The sequence below is a fragment of the Mastigoproctus giganteus genome, chromosome 3, assembly GCF_048544385.1.
Source record: "Mastigoproctus giganteus isolate SK-2022 chromosome 3, ASM4854438v1, whole genome shotgun sequence".
NCBI classification, from domain to species: Eukaryota; Metazoa; Arthropoda; class Arachnida; order Uropygi; family Thelyphonidae; genus Mastigoproctus; species Mastigoproctus giganteus.
In genome coordinates this window covers 11,267,224-11,292,443 of record NC_143577.1, presented here as the reverse complement: position 1 = coordinate 11,292,443, position 25,220 = coordinate 11,267,224, and the positions used below count along the sequence as shown (strand labels likewise).

General features: G+C 38.2%; 1 protein-coding gene across 3 annotated transcripts in view; it reads left to right on the top strand.

Moving 5' to 3' along the window:
* sws (patatin like phospholipase domain containing sws) overlaps positions 1-25,220 on the top strand; it is a 469,178-nt gene that overhangs the window by 401,885 nt on the left and 42,073 nt on the right. For all 3 annotated transcript variants that reach the window (XM_090369181.1, XM_090369180.1, XM_090369179.1), the window contains 2 exons: positions 11,215-11,367; positions 13,096-13,200. In XM_090369181.1, coding sequence (XP_090225307.1) covers positions 11,215-11,367; positions 13,096-13,200 — 258 coding nt within the window. The remainder of the gene's footprint in view (positions 1-11,214; positions 11,368-13,095; positions 13,201-25,220) is intronic.

Genomic DNA, 25,220 nt, shown 5'->3' with positions numbered 1-25,220 from the left:
CCAACAAGTTGTTGGTTACTGGAACAAGTTGTCTCCACAGGTAGTTGAGATAGACATATGAGGTGGGCAGTCTTTTATTTTTTGGCCAAATATGAAATTTGTCTAAATACATCCATTATTGAAATAAAAGCGACACCATGAGCAGCACATGTATGATGGTATTAAAAGCTTTATTAAAATCTGGGTAAATTATATCAAGTCAGATAGTTAGAAGAGGAAAAATACCTTACATCTAGTTCTTTTGTGACTATTTTCCAATGATCAGCAAAGGGCCAGCTCTTATGCTGTTGAAAAATGCAGCAAGCCTTGTGAAATTTCTGATATGAAATTTCACAAGTCAGATTTTCAGTCAGATCATAGTTCCAACATGTTGTAGAATGACAAACTTACACTTACTTCTTCTTGGATGCATGAGAACAGACACATTGAAGAGCTAACAGGAAGGAATCAAGTTCATTAGCTGAATAATTATTGATAAAATCAAGTGAAGCTGTAGGCAAATCAGCATCTATGGAGACAGTAAAACCATCCCATTGAATGTGATTTAAGGAGAAATGTTTTAATTTAGGGTAGGAAAAAAACAGTTGTCATGGTATGCTTAATAGAGACGGTTATGGCATAATGGGCATGAGAGCAGAAATCACACAACTGCCCAATCAATAATCAAAGGAAATGTAGAGAAGGATACAGTAGTGACATCAATATTTGCCTCTCCATTAAGGGGACACAAGTTGGGTAGAACTGAAAGGTGTAAATGAGTAACAAGTTTTGAAAGAAGCAGTCAGGAAATTGTACAATGTGTTATCTGTAATTTACTGTACCATTGTATCAAGTATAAAAGGAGATTATAGTACTGTTATAGAAGCCAGTGTGAGAGTTTATTTGGAATATCATGTTCAGGTTTAGAGGCCACATTTGTGAAAAAGACGTTCAGCTTCTTGAAAGAGTCCAAAGATGAAAAGACTCATCTGATACAAATAGCAAAAGGATGTTCACATGACAAGAGATTACAAATATGTGGGTTACAGAGCTTAGTTGTACATCAGCATGTTTGGGAGGCAACTAGGTTGAGTAATACTCTTGATCTGATTATCAGTAGTGATTCTTCATGCATTAAGAATCTGTAGATAAAAGAACCACTAGGTGGCAGTGATCACAATGTGCTGAAGTGGGATTTACTCTAAGAGGTAACTACCATCAGGGGTAAAGGGAAGGGTTTTGCTTTCGTAAAGGCGACTACGGTGGTCTGAGACAGTATTTAAATTCTATATAGTGAGACCAACTGATGATGTTACCAACAGCAAATTCAAAATGGGAAGCATTCAAAGAACTTATCTTGGAAGCTACTAGGCTTTACATACCAACTAAGAAATATTGTTCAAGGTTTAGGCCTAAATGGATGCCAGATGAACTAATGAGACATATGGCAGAGAAGAAAATTGCATGGGATACATATAAATTAATGGGTGACATGGAAGCCTATGATAGGTATAAGCTGGTCTGTACCCAAGTCACAAAGGAGATTAGGCAGGCAAAGGCAGATTATGAGAAATGTTTTGCAAAGGATGCAAAGAAAAACAGCAAAACCACATATGTAAACTCTAGAAGGAAGGAGATGAATCATTTGAACCATCGATATCCAGTTGTGGATATCGATGGTTCAACTGTTGATGATCCTGCTCAGGTGGCTAACAAACTAAATGAGTATTTTGCATCTACATTCACACATGAGGAGTTATTCTGGGAGGGGAATGCCAGAGGTGAATTAAACTCTGGCAGTGAGCTAGATGATTTTGTAATAACTGAGAGGAAAGTGGAGGAGAAATTGTTGAAGATAAACATAAAGTCGCCCGGGGTGGATGGGATCTATCGAGTTATATTTAAAGGAGGCAGCAAAGGAAGTAAGCAAACCCATAGCCATAATTATGAGAGCTTCCTTAGACTCAGGGGAGGTATCCATGGACTGGAGATATGTAAATGTTGACTCCAGTTCACAAAGGAGAATCAAAGGGCGACACAAGTAATTATAGACCTGTTAGTTTAACTTCTGTTCCTGGAAAATTAATGGAGGTGCTGGTTAAAGAAGCACTGCAGAATCATCTAGACAAGACTTCAGTTATACCTCAGACACAGCATGGTTTTGTTAAGGGGAAGTCTTGCCTGACCAATTTGATTGGATACTATGATGTGGTCACAAAGGAACTGGATGCAGGGAATAACTTTGATATTATATATTTGGATCTTAGAAAGGCTTTTGATACTGTTGCACATGGAAGACTGCTGCACAAATTGGAGCAGTGTGGCATTGGAGGAAAATTGCTGCTATTGGATAAAGGGATGGTTGAGTGGGTGAGGACAGAGTGGTAATCAATGGACACTGCTCATTAGTGGAGTCCCTCAGGGTTCAGTATTGGGTTCATTGTTGTTTTCTGTATTTATAAATGATATTGATGATGGTATATCAAGCTTAATGTCCAAGTTTGCAGACGATACAAAAATTGGCAGGGTTGTTAAGGACACTAATGACAGTATGCTGCTGCAACAGGATCTAGAAAAGTTGAGTAGATGGGCTGAGAGGTGGCAAATGAAGTTTAACATTGACAAATGTAAAGTACTACATTTGTACTACATATGGGAAGCAGCAACCCCATAGTGACGTATCAACTCTGTGGTACTACACTGACAGTGGTAGAGAACGAAAAGGAACTGGGGGTAATTGTGCAGGTAGATATGAAGTTTTCTGAGCAGTGTAGACTGGCTGCAAGAGTAGCTCATTGTGTCTTGTCAATGATATTCAGGAATTTTTCTAGCGGGGATAAGGAGGTGATTATCCCCTTATATAAGGCAATGGTCAGGCCATACCTTGAGTACTGTATACAGGTCTGGAGGCCTCATTTGAAGGAGGATGTAGAGCTGTTGGAATGAGTACAGAGAAGGGCAACAAGATTAGTGAATCGCACAAAGGGTTGCCTTATGAAAAAAGGCTTAAGTTTTGCAAATTACAGTGTCTGGAGACTTGGCACCTGTGAGGTGATCTGATTGAGGTGTATAAAGCCTTGAATGGCTTGATCATGCTCAGTGCCAATGGGATTCTTCCTCTTGCTCAGAATAATCACCTGAGAGGTCATAAATTGAAATTGAGGAAAAACAGTTGTATGATAGATGTGCGGAAGTTTCCCTTTAGCCAGTGGGTAGTTGGTGGGTGTAACAGACTTCCATCTTTTGTTGTGGAAGTTGATAGCCTAAATTAATTTAAGGCTGAGCTGGACAGGTATTTGAAATGAACGGAGGGGTGAAATGGGAGCAGTTTTTATTTTTGGCTGGTGTTGCATAAGCTGGCTTTCTTGCATCACATGCCTTTACTAATGCTAAATGAAAATGGTTACAAGGCATCTTAGAGGGGATCTGATTCAGGGATGTTAAGGTATTGAGGAGGTAGGGAGAAGCAACTAGAATTATGGGGATCATGTTTACATTGAAATGGGGATACAAAAACCAGAAAACAAATATAAATTATTGGAACTAATATACTGAATTTCAGGAAGTTTGTGTTTGCTTCTGGTAAAATTTAAGGGCATGGATAAATACCTTCTGTCAGTGGAAAGTGTGTGATAAACTGTGTGTTAGCTGATGCAGATGATGCCTAGTTCCCTTGCATCTTATGGCATATACTAATATTAATTTCGTAATACCTAACTAACTGGTCGGTCCGGCAAGATCTCTTAACAAAACCACAGTGTGATTCTCTTGCAATATTGTTGATATATTAGAGACATGGTATCACGCACATAAGCAGTGCAGAATTGCAGTCTTGGTAGTACAATGTGTACAGACAGGATAGGAGGGAGGAGGGGTTATAATGTTAGTTAAGAAACACACAAAATCTAAGGAAGTGCATCCAGTTGACATAGATGGTCGGCGCAATGTTGATTTAGTTTGGAGTGATATTAGCACTGGGAAAACAAAAATGAGTGTTATAGGTTTAATGACTCTGATGAGTACAATAAACAACTGGACAGAGTGGGCTAGTAAATCACATTGACTTATAATGGGGGATTTTAACTTCCCAGATATTGACTGGAACGTATAGATTTGGCCACTCGCACATTAGCAAGACTACGGTGAACTTATTGGATGATTGTTTTCTACAGCAACATGTAAGAGAGGCAACCAGAGAGAGTAATACTCTTGATCTAGTTATCACAGTGATTATTCATCCATTAAGAATTTGCAGATAAGGAACCACTAGGCGGTGGTGATGATCACAGTGTACTGATGTGGGATTTACTTAAAGATTTAACTACCATCAGGATTAAAAGTAAAGGTTTTTGCTTTTGTAAAGGTGAGTATAGTGTTATCAGACAGTTTTTAAATTGTGTACAGTGAAACCAACTGATGGTGTTAACAAGAGCAAATTCTAAATGGGAAGCATTCAAGGAAGTAATTGTTGATGCTACTAGGCTTTTCATACCGACTAAGAAATACTGTTCAAGATTTAGGCCTGAATAGATGTCAGATGAACTAATGAGACTTGGCAGAGAAGAAAAATGCATAGGATGCATATAAATTATCAGACAACACAGAAGCCTGTGATAGATATCAGCTAGTCTATAATCAAGTTACAAGGGAAGTTAGGCAGACGAAGGTAGATTACAAGAAATCTTTGGCAAAGGATGCTAAGAAAAACAGCAAGGACTTCTTTAGTTATATAAACTCTAGAAGGAAGGGGATGAATCAGATTGGTCCACTGGATATCAATGGTTTGACTGTTGTTGATCCTGCTCAGATAGCTAACAATCCGAATGATTATTTTGCATCTACATTCTCACATGAGAAGTTATTAAGGGAAGAGGATGCGAGAAATTTATAAAACTGTATCCTCTATCAAACAGGGTGCTTAATGATTTTGTAATAACTGAGAGCAAAGTGGAGGAGAAATTGTTGAAGTTAAGGGGTGGATGGGATCTATCATGGAAGGGCAAGTTGGTACAATAGATAAAAGGGTTGTTGAGTGGGAGAAGACAGAGTGGTAATCAATGGATGCTGCTTCACTGTTGGGCCCACTGTTGTTTTGTATATTTATCAATGATATCGATGAAGGTATATCAGGCTTAATGTCGAACTTTGCATTTGATACAAAGGTTGGCAGGGTTGTTAATGACCGCAATAGCATTGTGCTACTGCAACAGTATCTAGAAAAGTTAAGCAGATGGGGTGAGAAGTGACAACTGAAGTTTAACATTGACAAATGCAAAGTACTACATATGGTTAGAAGTAACCCTAAAGAAATGTTCCAACTGTCTGGTGGTAGAAATTATACTTAGGGTGATAGAAAATGAAAAAGACCTGGGAGTAATTGTGCAGTCAGATATGCAATTTTCTGAGCAGTGCAGACAGGTTGGCAGAACAGATCATGGAATATTGTCAGTGATATGCAGGAATTTTGCTAGTAGGGAAAAAGGAGGTGATTAACTCTTTGTATAAGGCAATGGTCAGGCCACACCTTGAGTACTACGTACAGGTCTGGAAGCCTTATTTTAGGAAGGATATAGAGTTGCTTGAGCGAGTACAGAGAAGGGCAACAACATTGGTGAGGAGAACGAAGGAAAGGCTTAAGTTCTGAAAATTGCAGCTTCTGGAGACTAAGCACCTGCGAGGTGATCTGATTGAGATGTACATACAAGGCCTTGAGTGGATTGAGCAGGCTCAGTTCTGATGGGATTCTTGCTCTTTCTCAGATTACGAACCTGAAGGGGCATTAATTCAAATTGAGGAAAGACATTGAATACATGTGCTGAAATTTGCCTTTAGCCAGTGGTTGTTGATTGACAGAATAAACTTCCATCTATCATTGTGGAAGTTGATAGCTAGAAAAGAATAGCGAAAGGTTAAAAAATTTCGTATTGTCAAATTTAATAAGATATTTTTAACGGTAATAACCGACACCTTATCTGCACCGCCCCTCCAATTACGCTACCTAAGTAAACCATCGCAGATTAATTTCAAGGTGAGTACCGCTTTTTAAGCTTTCGCTATTCTTTTCTAGTCTATTAACACGGTACTTGAAGATTTCTAAAAATTTCGTATAGGAAGTTGATAGCTTATATTAGTTCAAGGAAGAAGTTGACGTAAACGTTTAGAGGAAATGGATGTGTGAAATGGGTGTTTTTGTTTTGGCTGATGCTGCATGAGCTTGCTTTCTTGCATCACATGACTCTACTAATATTGTAGACTTTCAGAATAATGGCACCTTCGGGGTTTCGCGATGTCATTATTTCGATTTTTCCATTATCTAGAAAGTTTTATTTTTAATATATTTAATGCCGAAATATTGAGGCTAAATAAGAAATAGAGAGATTAGGAATGCAATTTTATTAACTGTACTTAAAAAAAATATAAGCATGTTGACGATCCAATCTATATTCTGCCATTAATACACTCCTACTTAGGTGCCTCTGTAGCCACGTGGGAAGGAGCAGCAGTGCGTAGCACACGCTTCTTGATTAGACTGGGGTTCGAGCCCGTCACCACCAAATACGGAGGATGCGGAAAGGTCAGGGAATGACCACCGCATATCCCGGAGCAATATGGCCTTAGTTGCTAATGCTCCTAAAAAAAAAAAAAAAAAAAACCAAATAATAATAATAATAACACTCCTACTTACACCCATTCTATTTTCTAATTTAATATCAAGTTTTTCACTAAGCTTAAATGTTCTTCATTATTCTTCTTCTTTTCTTCTTATGAGGTTTATTAACTTTAGGAGCCATTGCGAGGGGTTTTTAATTTAAAATAAATAAAACAGCCCTATAGTCCATGTGATATCAGTACTGAATTCATTTTCAAAATGAATGAATTTAACAAATAAAGTAATCACTTTAGCATTAGCATTAGTATAGGCATTTGATGCAAGAAAGCAAGCTTATGCAGCATGAGCCAAAAAAAAAAAAAAAAAAAACCACTTCCACTTCACCCCTCTGTTCGTTCAAAATACCTGTCCAGCTGAGCCTTAAACTTATTTAGGCTATCAACCTCCACCACAAGGGATGGAAGTCTGTTCCACCAACCAACCACCCGCTGGCTAAAGGCAAATTTCTGCACGTCTATCCTACATCTGTCTTTCCTCAATTTGAATTTATGCCCTCTCAGGTGATTTTTCTGAGCTAGAGTAAGAATCTCATCAGCATTGAGCATGCTTAAACCATTCAAGGCTTTATACACCTCTATCAGATCACCTCGCTGGTGCCTAGTCTCCAGACACTGTAATTTGCAAAACTTAAGCCTTTCTTCGTAAGAGCACCCCTTTGTTCCATTCACTAATCTTGTTGCCCTTCTCTGTACTCGTTCCAGCAGCTCTACATCCTTCTTGAAATGAGGCCTCCAGACCTGTATACAGTACTCTAGGTGTGGCCTGACCATCGCCTTATACAATGGAATAATCACCTCCTTATCCCTGCTGGAAAAATTCCTGTATATCATTGACAATACTCCATGAGCTACTCTTGCAGCCCGTCTGCACTGCTCAGAGAACTTCATATCTGCCTGCACAACCACCCCCAAGTCCCTTTCATTCTCTACCACTGTCAGTGTTGTACCACAGAGTTGATACGTTGCTCTGGGGTTGCTGTTTCCCATGTGTAGTACTTTACATTTGTCAATGTTAAACTTCATTTGCCACCTCTCAGCCCATCTGCTCAACCTTTCCAGATCCTGTTGCAGCAGCATAGTGTCAGTAGTGTCCTTGACAACCTTTGTATCGTCTGCAAACTTGGACATTAAGCCCGATATACCATCATCAATATCATTTATAAATACAGAAAACAATAATGGACCCAACACTGAGCCCTGAGGGACTCCACTAATAACATCAGTCCACAATGAGCAGTGTCCATTGATTACCACTCTCTGTCTTCTCCCCCTCAACCACCCCTTTATCCATAGCAGCAATTTGCCTCCAATGTCGCACTGCTCCAATTTGTGTAGCAGTCTTCCATGTGCAACAGTATCAAAAGCCTTTCTAAGATCCAAGTATATAATATCAAAGTTATTCCCTGCATCCAGTTCTTTTGTGACTGCATCATAGTATCCAATCAAGTTGGTCAGGCAAGACTTCCCCTTAACAAAACCATGCTGTGTCTGAGCTATAACTGAAGTCTTGTCTAAATGATCCTGCAGTGCTTCTTTAACCAGTGCCTCCATTAATTTTCCTGGAACAGAAGTTAAGCTCACAGGTCTATAATTACTTGTGTCAGCCTTTGTGAATTGGGGTCACATTTGCACATTTCCAGTCTATGGGTACCTCCCCTGAGTCCAAGGAAGCTCTCATAATTATGGCTAAGGGTTTGCTTACTTCCTTTGCTGCCTCCTTTAATATAACTGGATAGATCCCATCCACCCCGGGTGCCTTTCTTGTGTTTATCTTCAACAGTTTCTCCTCCACTTTACTCCCAGTTATTTCAAGATTCTGTAGCTTACTGCTAGAGTTGAATACACCTCTGGCATTCCCCTCGCTGAATAACTCCTCATGTGTGAATGTCGATGCAAAATATTCATTTAGTTTGTTAGCTACCTGAGCAGGATCATCAACACTTGACCCATCAATATCAAGTGGACCAATCTGATTCATCCCCTTCCTTCTAGAGTTTACATAAGTAAAGAACTCTTTGCTGTTTTTCTTTGCATCCCTTGCCAAGGATTTCTCGTAATCTGCCTTCGCCTGCCTAACCTCCTTTGTAACTTGGTTGCATATCAACTTGTATCTATCATAGGCTTCTGTGTCATGTGTTAATTTGTATGTATCCCATACATTTTTCTTCTCTGCCATATGCCTCATTAGTTCATCTGACATCCATTTTGGCCTAAACCTTGAACAATATTTCTTAGTTGGTATGTAAAGCCTAGTAGCTTCCAAGATAAGTTCTTTGAATGCTTCCCATTTTGAATTTGCTGTTGGTAACATCATCAGTTGGTCCCACTGTATAGAATTTAAATACTGTCTCAGTCCATCGTAGTCGCCTTTACGGAAGCAATAACCCTTCCCTTTACCCCTAATGGTAGTTACCTCTTTGAGTAAATCCCACTTCAGCACACTGTGATCACTGCCACCTAGTGGTTCATTTATCTGCAGATTCTTAATGCATGAAGAATCACTGCTGATAATCAAATCAAGAGTATTACTCCCTCTAGTTGCCTCCCGAACATGCTGATGTAGAAAACAATCATCCAATAAATCCACAAAAGCCCTGCTAGTGTGTGAGTAACCAGCCCCCAAAATCCAGTCAATATCTGGGAAATTAAAATCTCCCATTATAAGACACTCTGATTTACTGGCCCACTCTATTTCCCTGTACAGTTCCTTATTATACTCATCAGAGTCATTAGGCCTATAGCACACTCCTACTCTCAATTTTGATCTCCCAATGTTTATGTCACACCAAACTGACTCCACACTGCACTGTCCAGCGATGTCGACTGGCTTCACTTCCTTGGTTTTTATGTGTTTCTTAACTAATAGCATAACACCTCCCCCCTTCCTATCCTGTCTATCCTTTCTGTAGACGTTGTACTCCCCAAATTGCAGTTCTGCATCCCTTATATCTGTGTGCACCACGTCTCTGATATCCCAACAATATCTGCCTTCGATGTTTTGAGCAATACCTCAAATTCATCAAATTTATTTACTAAACTCCTAGCATTGGTGTACACGCAAGTATACCTGCACCTGTTTCTATTCTTAGTTACCCTAACACAACCCATGTGTTTACTTGTACCGCAATGGCTCCCAGCAGTCTCTGAAATACCATGCATCTTGTTTTTCAGGCTTCTGCTCATTCTAATAGAAGCAGTGCAAGAATCTCTTTCACCTCTGCCAGTGGCTACTGTCAATCTATTGGTCTTTGTCTCCCCCCAAGCTAGCAGTTTTCCGACCCACCTAACACTGCCTCGATAGCATCAGCAAATATTCTTGCACCCTTTCTATTTAAGTGTATCCCATCCCTGTAGAAGCAATCTCTCCTGTTAACAAGTACAGTCCAGGCTGAAAAAAATTCTACCCCTTGAGCCTTGCACAATCTTTCCAGGGCCGAATTGATCGACAAGGCTCTCATCATATACTCCCTCCTATTGTGTCTGGGCAGAATTGCAGACACTTTCAAATTCAACCCTAATTCTCGGCTTTCTTTTTTTTCAGCGCTGCAAGACATCTATGCTGTATGTAAACATCCGATCTCAATGTGCCGTTATCGCGAACCAAATACGGAGGATGTGGAAAGGTCAGGGAATTCCCACCGCATATCTCCTGGAGCAATATGGCCTTAGTCACTAATGCTCCTAAAAAAAAAAAAAAAAAAAAACAAATAACAAATAACGTTATCTCGAACATGCCATTATTTCGGCAGTCTGCTGTGCTACTACTAATATCATGATTATCAAAGTGACTCTGTATTATATTCTTAATCATAGATTCCTTAATTTTTTCCTACCACAGAAGTTAGACTTATAGGCCTCTAGTGCTTGGATCACTGTTTGATTCCCCTTTTTGCATATGGGAGAGATATCTTTGCATGTCTAATCTTCTGGGACTTCACCTGATTATAAGGATATCACCTTAGCTAGTTGTTTCTGCATAATGGAATCGACCATATGCTCCTTTTACATTCTCACTTTTAAACTTGATAATTTCTCTTTCAGAGATTTTTCATTTATCACAAATTTATTTAATAGTGAATAATTGTTAGGAGATATATTGTGTTCTTCCCCTTGAAAATTAAGTTTTTTTAAGACTTTTGTTACAAAGAATCTATATTGTTATAGGAATATGAGACAATAAAAATGCCGTAGTAAATGAAATGAATACTGCAGTAGCTCAAATGAATTTTGTAACTTTTCAGCCATCCAACCTAGGTGTGTTCTCTGTACAAAGGAAATCTTGAAAGTCTGTAATCCTTTTTTTACCTGTATGAATAAAAAAGCATTTGCTCAATAGTCTTATAGGGACAAATTTGGAATAGCACATGTAGCCTGCATAGAATTAGGTGTAACAAAACTGTAAAATGTTCATTAGAGAGCCTACCCTTCTAAATCATATTGTGGATTGTGTTATGCTTATTTCAGTATGATATGTCATCTGTTTTTCTTTGAATGTACCTTTATTAATCTAAAGTTCTAATCAAAGAAACAATAAAACTCTCTTAAAACTCTGAAATTTTTTTTTAGGTTCCCAGTCTTCCGGAAATCCAGTCCCGACTAGCATATGTTAGCTGTGTAAGACAGTTAGAACAAGTGAAGCACAGCGATTACTGCACATATATAAGGCCACCTATTGACAAATATAAAACTCTACAGTTTGGCAGCTTTGATGAAATTATGGTTTGTTTGGTTTTTTTTTTTATTTAAATATATGACTTGCTTTAGAACGTGCCATATTTTATCTCATTTTTAAAAACTTGAGAACTAAAGAATTTTGAGCTTAAATTTACAAAATGAAGGGACTATTTTCTACACAAAAATTTTAGGGGTTTTTTTTTTTTTTTTTTTTTTTTTTTGTGTGTATCTTTTAATCATATAATGCTTAGTATCTAGTACAGTAACTTGTAACAGTGCTAACTCAGTTGTTACAGGCTACATTTCTAGAGCATCTTTATAATCCCATCATCTTATCAAAAGTTGGGGTTTGTTTCTAGAAAAAAAAAATGTACATTAAAATTTGATATTTTGAAAACACTATTAAACTTATTTAACGCATAATACATATAAATTAGCATAATATCCATGATGAATGTAAAGATAAGAACTTACCAGATACAGCTGATATCTTCAAATTTAATTAATCTTTATTGTACATAAAGGTAAAGGTAGTAAAGGTACAATACATTGTACCCATCACAGCATGCTGCCAGGATTTAGTAAAAGTGAATTATGAAAGAGAAGATGGGTCCAAGCCTTACCTGATTACAGGTAAGTTTTGGAACTATTATGATGTCATCTTGTCATCATGCCTATGTTAAGATTGTTGCTCACAACAAGAGCTGAGCAAAAGCTTAATGAGAATGGAAATATAATTTATCAGCAGTGAGGCACAAAGATGATTAGCAATATCACATTTTTGCAATAGTAATCTCAGACTAACATTGCTACCAGTAGCCACCACAAAATAAGTATTTCTAATGTGAATAAAATGTACATAGCATTATTAGCATAAATCTCTTCAACATTTTGTATGAGTGATGCCCATAAGCATGAAACTTAGCAAGAACAAAATTACTGGAGAAATTAAAGAAATCTTTCAGTTATGTTATTAAACTTGCCCATTGTTTTCAAATTTTAGCTGTTGTTTGAAATGCAATGCTTACCTGCAGAAAAACAAATTCCTCTTGCCTTGTAATATATCTTCATGTTGATAGGAGTCAACAATACTAGTACAAATACTGCAAATATACTAGTACTTTCTGGAAAATAAACTTTATTAATCCTTGATATCCTCCTTTATGCAGATTTCCAAAACCCTTTAAATTTGAAAAGAAATGCTCAACAGCTCTATTCCTATTAAACAAAGTGAAATTAGCATTAGTAGAGACATATGATGCAAGAAAGCAAGCTTATGCAGCATCAGCCAAAAAAAAAAAAAAAAAAAAAAAAAAACTTCCACTTCACCCCTCCGTTCGTTCGAAATACCTGTCCAGCTGAGCCTTAAATTTATTTAGGCTATCAACTTCCACAACAAGGAAATTGAATGTTAGCTTTTAAACTTTTATTATTTTTGCAAATTCCTTTAAAACTTTTTCTGAGCATGAAATCTCTCATGGCTATTGTGTTAATTTACATATGTGTTTTATAAGTAAGTTTAATGGAACATTTTTTTCAAATGTATGAAATTTTATTGGATAATGATTGTAATTTTAGATTTTTGTTCTTTTTTTTTTTTTTTCCATGTAAAAATATTGCCTTCCCTTTATTTTAACATTTTGTCATCCACATAATTTCCTTTACAGTATAAAAAATTATTTATTAAAAGAAAAAATATTAATTATGCAGATACTACCATTTGCACCTATAATTTTTTTTTCAACCTTCTCTTTTATTTTCCCACCATTGAAGGATGTTGGATACAATCATGGAAAGACAATATTTACAACAATGAAAACAGGACATAAGTCATTACATAGTTTCCTTCAAGGTGAAAAAGCTGGTTATCACTATCAGGTAAGTTCCCCTGTCATGTATTAGAATTTATAAACAATATATTAATTTATAATGATGAATGGAATGTATCATAGAACTGAATAATATGAACAAATAGTTCATAATCATTTTTATCACAGATAAGAATTAGAATGTAACCCACAAATTCTCATTGCAGTTTTAAAAATCAACTGAAATTCTCTTATTTCAGGGAGATTATAAGTGAAACAATGCAAGGATGCAAAGCTTTTTTAGCATCTACCATCAAAAAGAATAAATAATTTAATTGGATATTTGTGACCCCAAGATTTTTTTTTTTATTCATTTATTCAACTATCATATAGCCTTGTCATTTTACTTCATTCTGTTAGCTATATTTATTTTTCTTAAAATTGATTTTTGAAGATTTTAATTTTTGATAAATTCCTTTATTTCTTACTTCCATAAGTTAAAATAGGCTTTATAACTGTATTGACAGCTAATTTTGTCTTTTGGCTAGTTTCTTTTTGCTGTAAACAAATTTTTGCTTTACTCATTCTGTTGTTTATTTCCATGTCTGTTCCTCCATCTTTATTAAAGACTCTTCCTAGATAAACAAAATTACTAACTTCTTCTGAATTTTAATTATTAAAAAAAAAAAAAAAAAAAAAATTCTGTTTATACTCTGGCAAGCAGAGTTTACGACTAATCAAAGACAACTTGGCCTCAGTAGCCCTTGTGCCATTAAACCCAACAACAACAATGACTAATCAATTTGACAATGAATACAGTCATTACCGTGTTTAGCAGTCATGGGCTCAAACCATGATCAACTCAAAATTTAGATTGTCAATATGATGTATAGGAGTGCAGTAGCACAATGCACTCACAAATAAGGTCTGCAATCTAAATATTTTCTTTGTCTCTCACTTTCATTACTTGTGTTTTTATGTAACTAATTTTTATGCCAAAAAATTGTTTTATTCAGAGGTTCATGAAGAGTTTGCAGGCTACTCTTCAACAGCACAGTATCATCTGAATATAATAATCCATTTTTTAAGTCTCCCATATTAAATTTTGTTAGTAATTGCATTATTTTATTAAATGATCTGTGAAAATTAAAACAATAAAATACAGGCCTGCTTCTCTATAGGCTTAACCTTGGAGAATTTCTAATGCTTCCTTCAATCCTCTGTGCAGATTTTCTATTTTCATACAAACATCTTATTTCCTTTAAAAGATTATCCTTCAAATGTTTTTTTTTTTTCTAAAATTTGTAAGAGCTAATTTTGGTGAAGGTAAAGAGATGTACTATGGAAAACTATTCATAAACTAATGGAACCTTATTGGCAAACTGCTTTCAGTGATCTGAATCATTACACTAGTCAATCACTTAACATATAATTATTGTCTGTTATGGTCCCAACAGCCAAGCAAGTGATTATAATGATTTTCAAGCAATTTTCTTAAAAAGCAGATGATTACAATATAGTGTTGGTTTTCTGATTTCCACAGTTATTTAATTTTGCTCTTCGAAAGTAAATAAGTTAGCTCACTTAACAGAAAAGAAAGAGAAAGACACCTTTCTTCTTGTAGATAGGACTAAGTTATCTAACAACTATTCTTCCCTTATTGCGTGGTCACTGGTGGCACTGCTCCTGCCTCCATGTGTTGGGCTGTAAACCTTGCAGAAGAAAGCCACCCTCCCAGAACTAAAAGGAGCAATGCTGGACAATACGAAACAGTCCACCTATGGATCTTTTGATCCAGCTCTCTTAGACAGACATGATGACTTAAATACATCTTGTGCAAAGAGGCAAAAAAATGGAGTGAATATATACTGTTCTTCTCTTTTTAATATAGGGAGAGCTTTTTCAACAGACCAACCATTGAATAAGCTCTCCCTATTTTTGATACAGAAATGTCTCAAAAAATGCAGCTGGCCCTTCAAAAATGGTTTGGCAACTACTAAGATTTGAAGATTTATTAGCAGAGATGAATGAGCACAGACATGCTGAAAGGCTTGAAAATATCTACTTTTGGTAGAATTCCCATAAATGTTATGCCACGTGCCACCTTGAACTGCTCTGAAGGGGTAATATTAGAATGGGATCTGTTAAATATATTGGAGGATGAAATTACCAATGAATTAACTGATTAAAATGTAGTACATGCCAAAAGAATAGTCATCAAAAATATAGAGCCTTTCCCTACTTGGGAAATCATACTCACATTTAAAACACCAAATCTACTACTCACAACAATAAAAGCTGGTTACCTGTGTTGCCATGTTTGACCATACATTCCCAATCCAGATTGGTGCTTTAAGTGCCAAAAATTTGTTCATTCACAAAAAGCCTGCAGAGATGTAGCCACTAGTAGTGGCTACATCTTTTTTGATCCACAAAGAACACATGCATACAAGCTGTAACACTGAAACACAAAGCTGTCCTAACTGTCATGGTAATCATTTTTCCTTCTCTAAGGATTGCATCTAATGGAAATGAGAAAAGAATATTCAAAAATATAAGATAGAGCACAAAATATCATTAAAAAAAAGGTAAACTGCAGCCATTATCAATCCACTGCAGGATGCAAGCCTCGTCAACAATTCATGTTGAGGGAAATGGACCATAATCTGCCACACTGGTCTAGTGCTGCAGGTTGGCAGATCAAACATATTTATCAGTTAGGGGCTTGAACCCCTTTCTACTCAAAGAGCGTGTGCTACTGCACTCCTGCCCCTGACCACTCGGCTGTGAGTCGAGTAGTCAGGGGCAGGAGTGCCCCTAACATTGCCTTGAAATGTTATATGAAGAGGCAAAGAAACATTTTACAACACCTACTAAATCATCTATCTATATTAGCATTAGCATTAGCAGAGGCATTTGATGCAAGAAAGCAAGCTTATGCAGCATCAGCCAAAAAAATTAAAGTAAAATAAATAAATAAAAAATAACCACTTCCACTTCACCCCTCTGTTCGTTCGAAATACCTGTCCAGCCGAGCCTTAAACTTATTTAGGCTATCAACTTCCACGACAAGGGATGGAAGTCTGTTCCACCTACCAACCACCCGCTGGCTAAAGGCAAATTTCTGCACATCTATCCTACATCTGTCTTTCCTCAATTTGAATTTGAATCCTTCCTCTTGCTCAGAATAATCACCTGAGAGGTGATTATTCTGAGCAAGAGGAAGAATCCCATCAGCATTGAGCATGCTCAAACCATTCAAGGCTTTGTACACCTCTATCAGATCACCTCGCTGCTGCCTAGTCTCCAGACACTGTAATTCGCAAAACTTAAGCCTTTCTTCGTAAGAGCATCCCTTTGTTCCATTCACTAATCTTGTTGCCCTTCTCTGTACTCGTTCCAGCAGCTCTACATCCTTCTTGAAATGAGGTCTCCAGGCCTGTATACAGTACTCTAGGTGTGGCCTGACCATTGCCTTATACAAGGGAATAATCACCACCTTATCCCTGCTAGAAAAATTCCTATATATCATTGACAATACACCATGAGCTATTCTTGCAGCCCATCTGCACTGCTCAGAGAACTTAATATCTGCCTGCACAACCACCCCGAAGTCCCTTTCATTCTCTACCACTGTCAGTGTAGTACCACAGAGTTGATACGTTGCTCTGGGGTTGCTGTTTCCCATGTGTAGTACTTTACATTTGTCAATGTTAAACTTCATTTGCCACCTCTCAGCCCATCTGCTCAACCTTTCCAGATCCTGTTGCAGCAGCATAGAGTCAGTAGTGTCCTTGACAACCCTGCCAACCATCGTATCGTCTGCAAACTTGGACATTAAGCTTGATATACCATCATCAATATCATTTATAAATACAGAAAACAATAAAGGTCCCAATACTGAACCCTGAGGGGCTCCACTAATAACATTAGTCCACGATGAGCAGTGTCCATTGATTACCACTCTCTGTCTTCTCCCCCTCAACCACCCCTTTATCCATAGCAGCAATTTGCGTCCAATGCCACACTGCTCCAATTTGTGCAGCAGTCTTCCATGTGTAACAGTATCAAAAGCCTTTCTAAGATCCAAGTATATAATATCAAAGTTATTCCCTGCATCCAGTTCTTTTGTGACTGCATCATACTATCCAATCAAATTGGTCAGGCAAGACTTCCCCTTAACAAAACCATGCTGTGTCTGAGCTATAACTGAAGTCTTGTCTAGATGATCCTGCATTTAACCAGTGCCTCCATTAATTTTCCGGGAACAGAAGTTAAACTCACAGGTCTATAATTACTTGTGTCAGCCTTTGATCCTCCTTTGTGAATTGGGGTCACATTTGCACATCTGCAGTCCATGGGAACCTCTCCTGAGTCCAAGGAAGCTCTCATAATTATGGCTAAGGGTTTGCTTACTTCCATTGCTGCCTCCTTTATTATAACTAGATAGATTCCATCCACTCCAGGTGCCTTTCTTGTGTTTATCTTCAACAATTTCTCCTCCACTTTACTCTCAGTTATTACAAGATTCTCTAGCTTACTGCCAGAGTTGAATACACCTCTGGCATTCCCCTCGCTGAGTAACTCCTCATGTGTGAATGTCGATGCAAAATATTCATTTAGTTTGTTAGCTACCTGAGCAGGATCATCAACAGTTGACCCATCGATATCAAGTGGACCAATCTGATTCATCCCCTTCCTTCTAGAGTTTACATAAATAAAGAACTCTTTGCTGTTTTTCTTCCCATCCTTTGCCAAGGATTTCTCGTAATCTGCCTTCGCCTGCCTAACCTCCTTTGTAACTTGGTTACAGATCAACTTGTATCTATCATAGGCTTCTGTGTCACGTGTTAATTTGTATGTATCCCGTGCATTTTTCTTCTCTTCCATATGCCTCATTAGTTCATCTGACATCCATTTAGGCCTAAACCTTGAACAATATTTCTTAGTTTTTATGTAAAGCCTAGTAGCTTCCAAGATAAGTTCTTTGAATGCTTCCTATTTTGAATTTGCTGTTGGTAACATCATCAGTTAATCCCACTGTGTAGAATTTAAATACTGTCTCAGTCCACCATAGTCGCCTTTACGAAAGCAATACCCCTTCCCTTTACCCCTAATGGTAGTTACCTCTTTGAGTAAATCCCACTTCAGAACACTGTGATCACTGCCACCTAGTGGTTCATTTATCTGCAGATTCTTAATGCATGAAGAATCACTACTGATAATCAAATCAAGAGTATTACTCCCTCTACATCAATTTCTCCTCCACTTTACTCTCAGTTATTACAAGATTCTCTAGCTTACTGCCAGAGTTGAATACACCTCTGGCATTCCCCTCGCTGAGTAACTCCTCATGTGTGAATGTTGATGCAAAATGCCTCTAGTTGCCTCCCGAACATGCTGATGTAGAAAACAATCATCCAATAAATCCACAAAAGCCTCTAGTGTGTGAGTGACCAACCCACAAATTCCAGTCAATATCTGGGAAATTAAAATCCCCCATAATAAGACTCTCTGATTTACTGGCCCACTCTATTTCTCTGTACAGTTTCTTATTATACTCATCAGAGTCATTAGGCCTATAGCACACTCCGACTCTCAATTTTGATCTCCCAATGCTTATGTCACACCAAACTGACTCGACACTGCACTGTCCAGGGATGTCGACTGGCTTCACTTCCTTGGATTTTATGTGTTTCTTAACTAATAGCATAACCCCTCCTCCCTTCCTATCCTGTCTATCCTTTCTGTAGACATTGTACTCCCCAAATTCCAGTTCTGCATTCCTTATATCTGTGTGACACCACGTCTCTGAAATCCCAACAATATCTGCCTTTGATGTTTTGAGCAATACCTCAAATTCATCAAATTTATTTACTAGACTCCTAACATTGGTGTACACGCAAGTATACATGCACCTGCTCTTCCTCTTAGCCACCCTAACACAACCCATGTGTTTACTTGTACCCCAATGATTCTCAGCAGTCTCTGAAATATCCTGCATCTTATTTTCCAGGCTGCTGCTCATTCCAATAGAAGCAGTGCAAGAATCGCTTTCTCCTCTGCCAGTGGCTACGGTTAATCTATTAGTCCTTGTATCCCCCCAATCTAGCAGTTTTCCGACCCTCCTAACACTGCCTCGATAGCATCAGCAAACATTCTTGCACCCTTTCTATTTAAGTGTATCCCATCCCTGTTGAAGCAGTCTCTCCTGTTAACAAGTACAGACCAGGCTGAAAAAAATTCTACCCTTTGAGCCCTGCACAATCTTTCCAGGGCCGAATTGATCGACAGGGCTCTCATCATATACTCCCTCCTATCGTGTCTGGGCAGAATTGCAGACACTTTCAAATTCAACCCTAATTCATGGCTTTTTTTCATCAGTGACCTGTACTTGTTAAGTAATTCCGCCGGTCTCCTACTCTTAATATATACATGAATTACTGAATGGCTATGTTCGGCATCTCCGTAGCCAGGTGGGAAGGAGCAGTAGTGCGTAGCACACGCTTCTTGATTTAGTCCGTGGTTCAAGCCCATGACCACCAAATACAAAGGATGTGGAAGATCAGGGAATGACTACCACATATCCCCAGCCCGGATAAAAAAAAAAGGTGAGGGTTGGCGTCAGGAAGGGCGTCCGGCCATAAAAATTGCATTCCAAAAACAATAAAAAAAAAAAAATAAAAAAAAAACATGCTGACCCCATATATAATGGGAAAAAGCGAGGATAAAAAAAAAACTTATTGGCTATGTTCATTACAAACTCAGACTGACTGCTCATTGCCAAATATCTCTATCTGGTTGGGCAAAATCACTGCTTTCCTTATAAAAGAAATAATCTACCCCCTATGCAACTCAAAAATTAAATATACTTATAATGATACAAATCAGATAATCTTAATCAGCAACCAACACAAACCAAGAGCTGTGAAAGAGGCAATACGCACAAATTTACAGCTAATACCATTGACATTGACAAAAGAGCAGATGAAGATGATTTAGTTCTTGAAATTCATCCAGAGGGTGATATTGACATGGACAGACTACTCTTCCAAATAAAGAAAAAATCAAAAATTTATGAGCACAACCAAAATATCTCATATAAATAAGCAGACACACCAGTTTAAACCAAATAATGTACAAAGTGATTCAGTAGAATTGTTGTGGACTTCATTCTAGATTAGATGATTTGTACTATCTCTTAGACAAATATAAGCCTGCTGCAGTATGCATACAAGAAACAAACCTGTAGGACTCTTAGTGAACTCTATAATTCTCTCTAGATCTATACCTCTGCAAACTTTCACTGTATCTATCACAAAACCATGCATACCCTTGCTGATTTAGATAGCATTAGCATTAGTAGAGGCATATGATGCAAGAAAGCAAGCTTATGCAGCATCAGCCAAAAAAAAAACCTTCCACTTCACCCCTCTGTTTGTTCCAAATACCTGTCCAGCTGAGCATTAAATTTATTTAGGCTATCAACTTCCATGACAAGGGATGGAAGTCTGTTCCACCAGCCAACTACCAGCTGCCTAAAGGCAAATTTCCGCACATCTGTCTTTCCTCAATTTGAATTTATGCCCTCTCAGGTGATTATCCTGAGCAAGAGGCAGAATCCCATCAGCATTGAGCATGCTCAAACCATTCAAGGCTTTATACACATCTATCAGATCACCTCGCCGGTGCCTAGCTCCAGACACTGTAATTTGCAAAACTTAAGCCTTTCTTTGTACGAGCAACTCTTTGTTCCATTCACTAATCTTGTTGCCCTTCTCTATACTCATTCCAGCAGCTCTACATCCTTCTTGAAATGAGGCCTTCAGACCTGTATACAATACTCAAGGTGTGGCCTGACCATTGCCTTATACAAGGGAATAATCACCTCCTTATCCCTGCTGGAAAAATTCCTGTATATCATTGACAAGACACCATGAGCTATTCTTGCAGCCCGTCTGCACTGCTCAGAGAACTTCATATCTGCCTGCACAATTACCCCCAGGTCCTTTTCATTCTCTACCACTGTCAGTGTAGTACCACAGAGTTGATACGTTGCTCTGAGCTTGCTGTTTCCCATATATAGTACTTTACATTTGTCAAGGTTAAAACTTCATTTGCCACCTCTCAGCCCATCTGCTCAACCTTTCCAGATCCTGTTGCAGCAGCATAGTGTCCGTAGTGTCCTTGACAACCCTGCCAACCTTTGTATCGTCTGCAAACTTGGACATTAAGCCGGATATACCATCATCAATATCATTTATAAATACAGAAAACAATAATGGACCCAACACTGAACCCTGAGGGACTCCACTAATAACATTAGTCCACGATGAGCAGTGTCCATTGATTACCACTCTCTCTCTCTCTCTCTCTCTCTCTCTCTCTCTCTCTCTCTCTCTCTCTCTCTCTTCCCCCTCAACCACCCCTTTACCCATAGCAGCAATTTGCCTCCAATGCCACACTGCTCCAATTTGTGCAGCAGTCTTCCATGTGCAACAGTATCAAAAGCCTTTCTAAGATCCAAGTATATAATATCAAAGTTATTCCCTGCATCCAGTTCTTTTGTGACTGCATCATAGTATCCAATCAAATTGGTCAGGCAAGACTTCCCTTAACAAAACCATGCTATATCCGAGCTATAACTGAAGTCTTGTCTAGATGATCCTGCAGTGCTTCTTTAACCAGTGCATCCATTAATTTTCCTGCAACAGAAGTTACACTTACAGGTCTATAATTACTTGTGTCAGCCTTTGATCCTCCTTTGTGAATTGGGGTCACATTTGCACATCTCCAGTGTATGGGTACCTCCACTGAATCCAAGGAAGCTCTCATAATTATTACTAAGGGTTTTCTTACTTCCTTTGCTGCCTCCTTTAATATAACTGGATAGAGCCCATCCACCCCAGGTGCTTTTCTTGCATTTATCTTCAACAATTTCTCCTCCACTTTACTCTCAGTTATTACAAGATTATCTAGCTTATTGCCAGAATTGAATACACCTCTGGCATTCCCCTCGCTGAATAACTCCTCATGTGTGAATGTCGATGCAAAATATTCATTTAGTTTGTTAGCTACCTGAGTAGGAACATCAACAGTTGAACCATCGATATCAAGTGGACCAATCTGATTCATTCCCTTCCTTCTTGAGTGGTGCCTCCGTAGCCATGTGGGCATTAGCAGCAGTGCGTAACACGCGCGTCTTGATTAGACCGTGGTTCGAACCCAGGACCACCAAATACGGAGGATGCGGAAAGATCAGGACATGACCACTGCATATCCCGGAGCAATATGGCCTTAGTTGCTAATGCTCCTAAAAACCAAATAAAAACAGCAACCTTCTAGAGTTTACATAAGTAAAGAACTCTTTGCTGTTTTTCTTTGCATCCCTTGCCGATGATTTCTCGTAATCTGCCTTCGCCTGCCTAACCTCCTTTGTAACTTGGTTACAGATCAACTTATATCTATCATAGGGCTCTGTGTCACGTGTTAATTTATATGTATCCTATGCATTTTTCTTCTCTGCCATATGTCTCATTAGTTCATATGACATCCAATTAGGCCTAAACCTTGAACAATATTGCTTAGTTTGGTATGTAAAGCCTAGTAGCTTCCAAGATAAGTTATTTGAATGCTTCCCATTTTGAATTTGCTGTTGGTAATATCAGTTGGTCCCACTGTATAGAATTTAAATACAGTCTCAGACCATCTTAGTCGCCTTTACGAAAGCAATAACTCTTCCCTTTATGGTAGTTACCTGATGGTAATTACCTCTTTGAGTAAATCCCACTTCAGCACACTGATCACTGCCACTTAGTGGTTCCTCTATCTGCAGATTCTTAATGCATGAAGAATCACTACTGATAATCAAATCAAGAATATTACTCCCTCTAGTTGCCTCCCGAACATGCTGATGTAGAAAACAATCGTCCAATAAATCCACAAAAGCCTTGCTAGTGTGTGTGAGTGACCAAACCACAAATTCCAGTCAATATCTGGGAAATTAAAATCCCCCATAATAATACTCTCTGATTTACTGGCCCACTCTATTTTCCTGTACAGTTTCTTATTATACTCATCAGAGTCATTAGGCCTATAGCACACTCCTACTCTCAATTTTGATCTCCCAATGCTTATGTCACACCAAATTGACTCAACACTGCACTGTCCAGCAATGTCGACTGGCTTTACTTCCTTGGATTTTGTGTTTCTTAACTAATAGCATAACCCCTCCTCCCTTCCTATCCTGTCTATCCTTTCTGTAGACGTTGTACTCCCCAAATTCCAGTTCTTCATTCCTTATATCTGTGTGACACCACGTCTCTGATATCCCAACAATATTTGCCTTTGATGCTTTGAGCAATACCTCAAATTCATCAAATTTATTTACCAAACCCCTAGAATTGGTGTACACACAAGTATACATGCACCTGTTCTTTTTCTTAGCTACCCTAATACAACCCATGTGTTTACTTGTACCCCAGTGATTCCCAGCAGTCTCTGAAATATCCTGCATCTTGTTTTCCAGGCTTCTGCTCATTCCAATAGAAGCAGTGCAAGAATCACTTTCACCTCTGTAAGTGATTTTTGCACTGCTAATAGATTAACTAATAGATTTTGCTAATAGATTAACAGTGGCTACTGTTATCCTTGTTTCCCCCCAAGCTAGCAGTTTTCCGACCCACCTAACACTGCCTCGATAGCACCAGCAAATATTCTTGCACCCTTTCAATTTAAGTCTATCCCATCCCTGTAGAAACAGTCCCTTCTGTCATCAAGTACAGACCAGGCTGAAAGAAATACTACCCCTTGAACTTTGCACAATCTTTCTAGGGGCCGAATTGATCGACAAGACTCTCATCACATACTCCCTTCTATCGTGTCTGGGCAGAATTGCAGACATTTTCAAATTCAACCCTATTTCACGGCTTTTTTTCAACAGTGACCTGTACTTGTTAAGTAATTCTGTCAGTCTCCTACTCTTAATATCATTAGTGCCAGCATGTATAACTATATCACCCTTTGTGCCCTTAAAAGATGATATCTGCTCTACAACGTCATCAACCATTGCCCCTTGCAGACATAGCCTGGTCTTGTTCCACCTATCCTTTTTACAAAGCATGTTTCCCTTACAAATAGTCACAACAACTACCAGTTCCTGTGGGACCAGCACATTCTGCCTTGGGGGTTGCTGCTGTGTTGTGTGATGACCAAGTGCAGGCTCTGGCATTGACGTGGGCAGCTGAGAGCTTGATGGTAAAGAAAATACATAGTAAAGAAAGTACCTGCTCCCTTTTGTATTATGGGTGACTGGAATGGACAACTCCCCATGGGGGGGTTCAAAATCTGAACTGCAGAATTGAAAAATTATTAGATAAATATAACTAACAGTGTTAAACACTGATGATCACACCCGATGGTAAATGCATTTTCTATCTGTGTAACTCTGCTATTAAAAATTTTTGTATGCTCTTCAAAAATATTTCCTCTCGTGGACTGGGAGTTACTGACAGCCCTCATGACAGTGGGGGAATGAAGCATGCAGCATTCCTAAAAAAGAAAGGAATAAATACTCATATCTGTTTCATAAATATCCAACCGTAGCTAACCTACAGTTTCAGAGAGCAAGAGCTGAAGCTTTTCATATAAGACAAGTGAGTAAATGAGAAGCATGGGTACACAATGCTGCTGCCATTAACAGATCCACAAATATTTCTACAATTTGGGGGGGAAAATCAAACAAATTAATGGTAAATACTCCCTCAGAACTTTTCTAGTTCTGAGGGAGTATTAAAAAAAAGGAAAGTATATTCATCTTGTAGGAAATGCTATTGCATTAGGCACGTTGTTTAAAATTCTTTCGGGTGTTGCCACATATGAACCAGTCTTTCATTTTCCAAAAGCCTGGATAGAAAAATACAAATTGAATTTCTGTACTGCTCTCCAACATTCATACAATCTACCACTGACCATGATTAAGTTGCACAATGCACTTACACTAGTGAAGAGCAATGCTCCAGGCCCTGATAGAATTTATTACAACATGATTTATCATTTAACTGCTTTCTTACAACTGTGTAACAATATTTT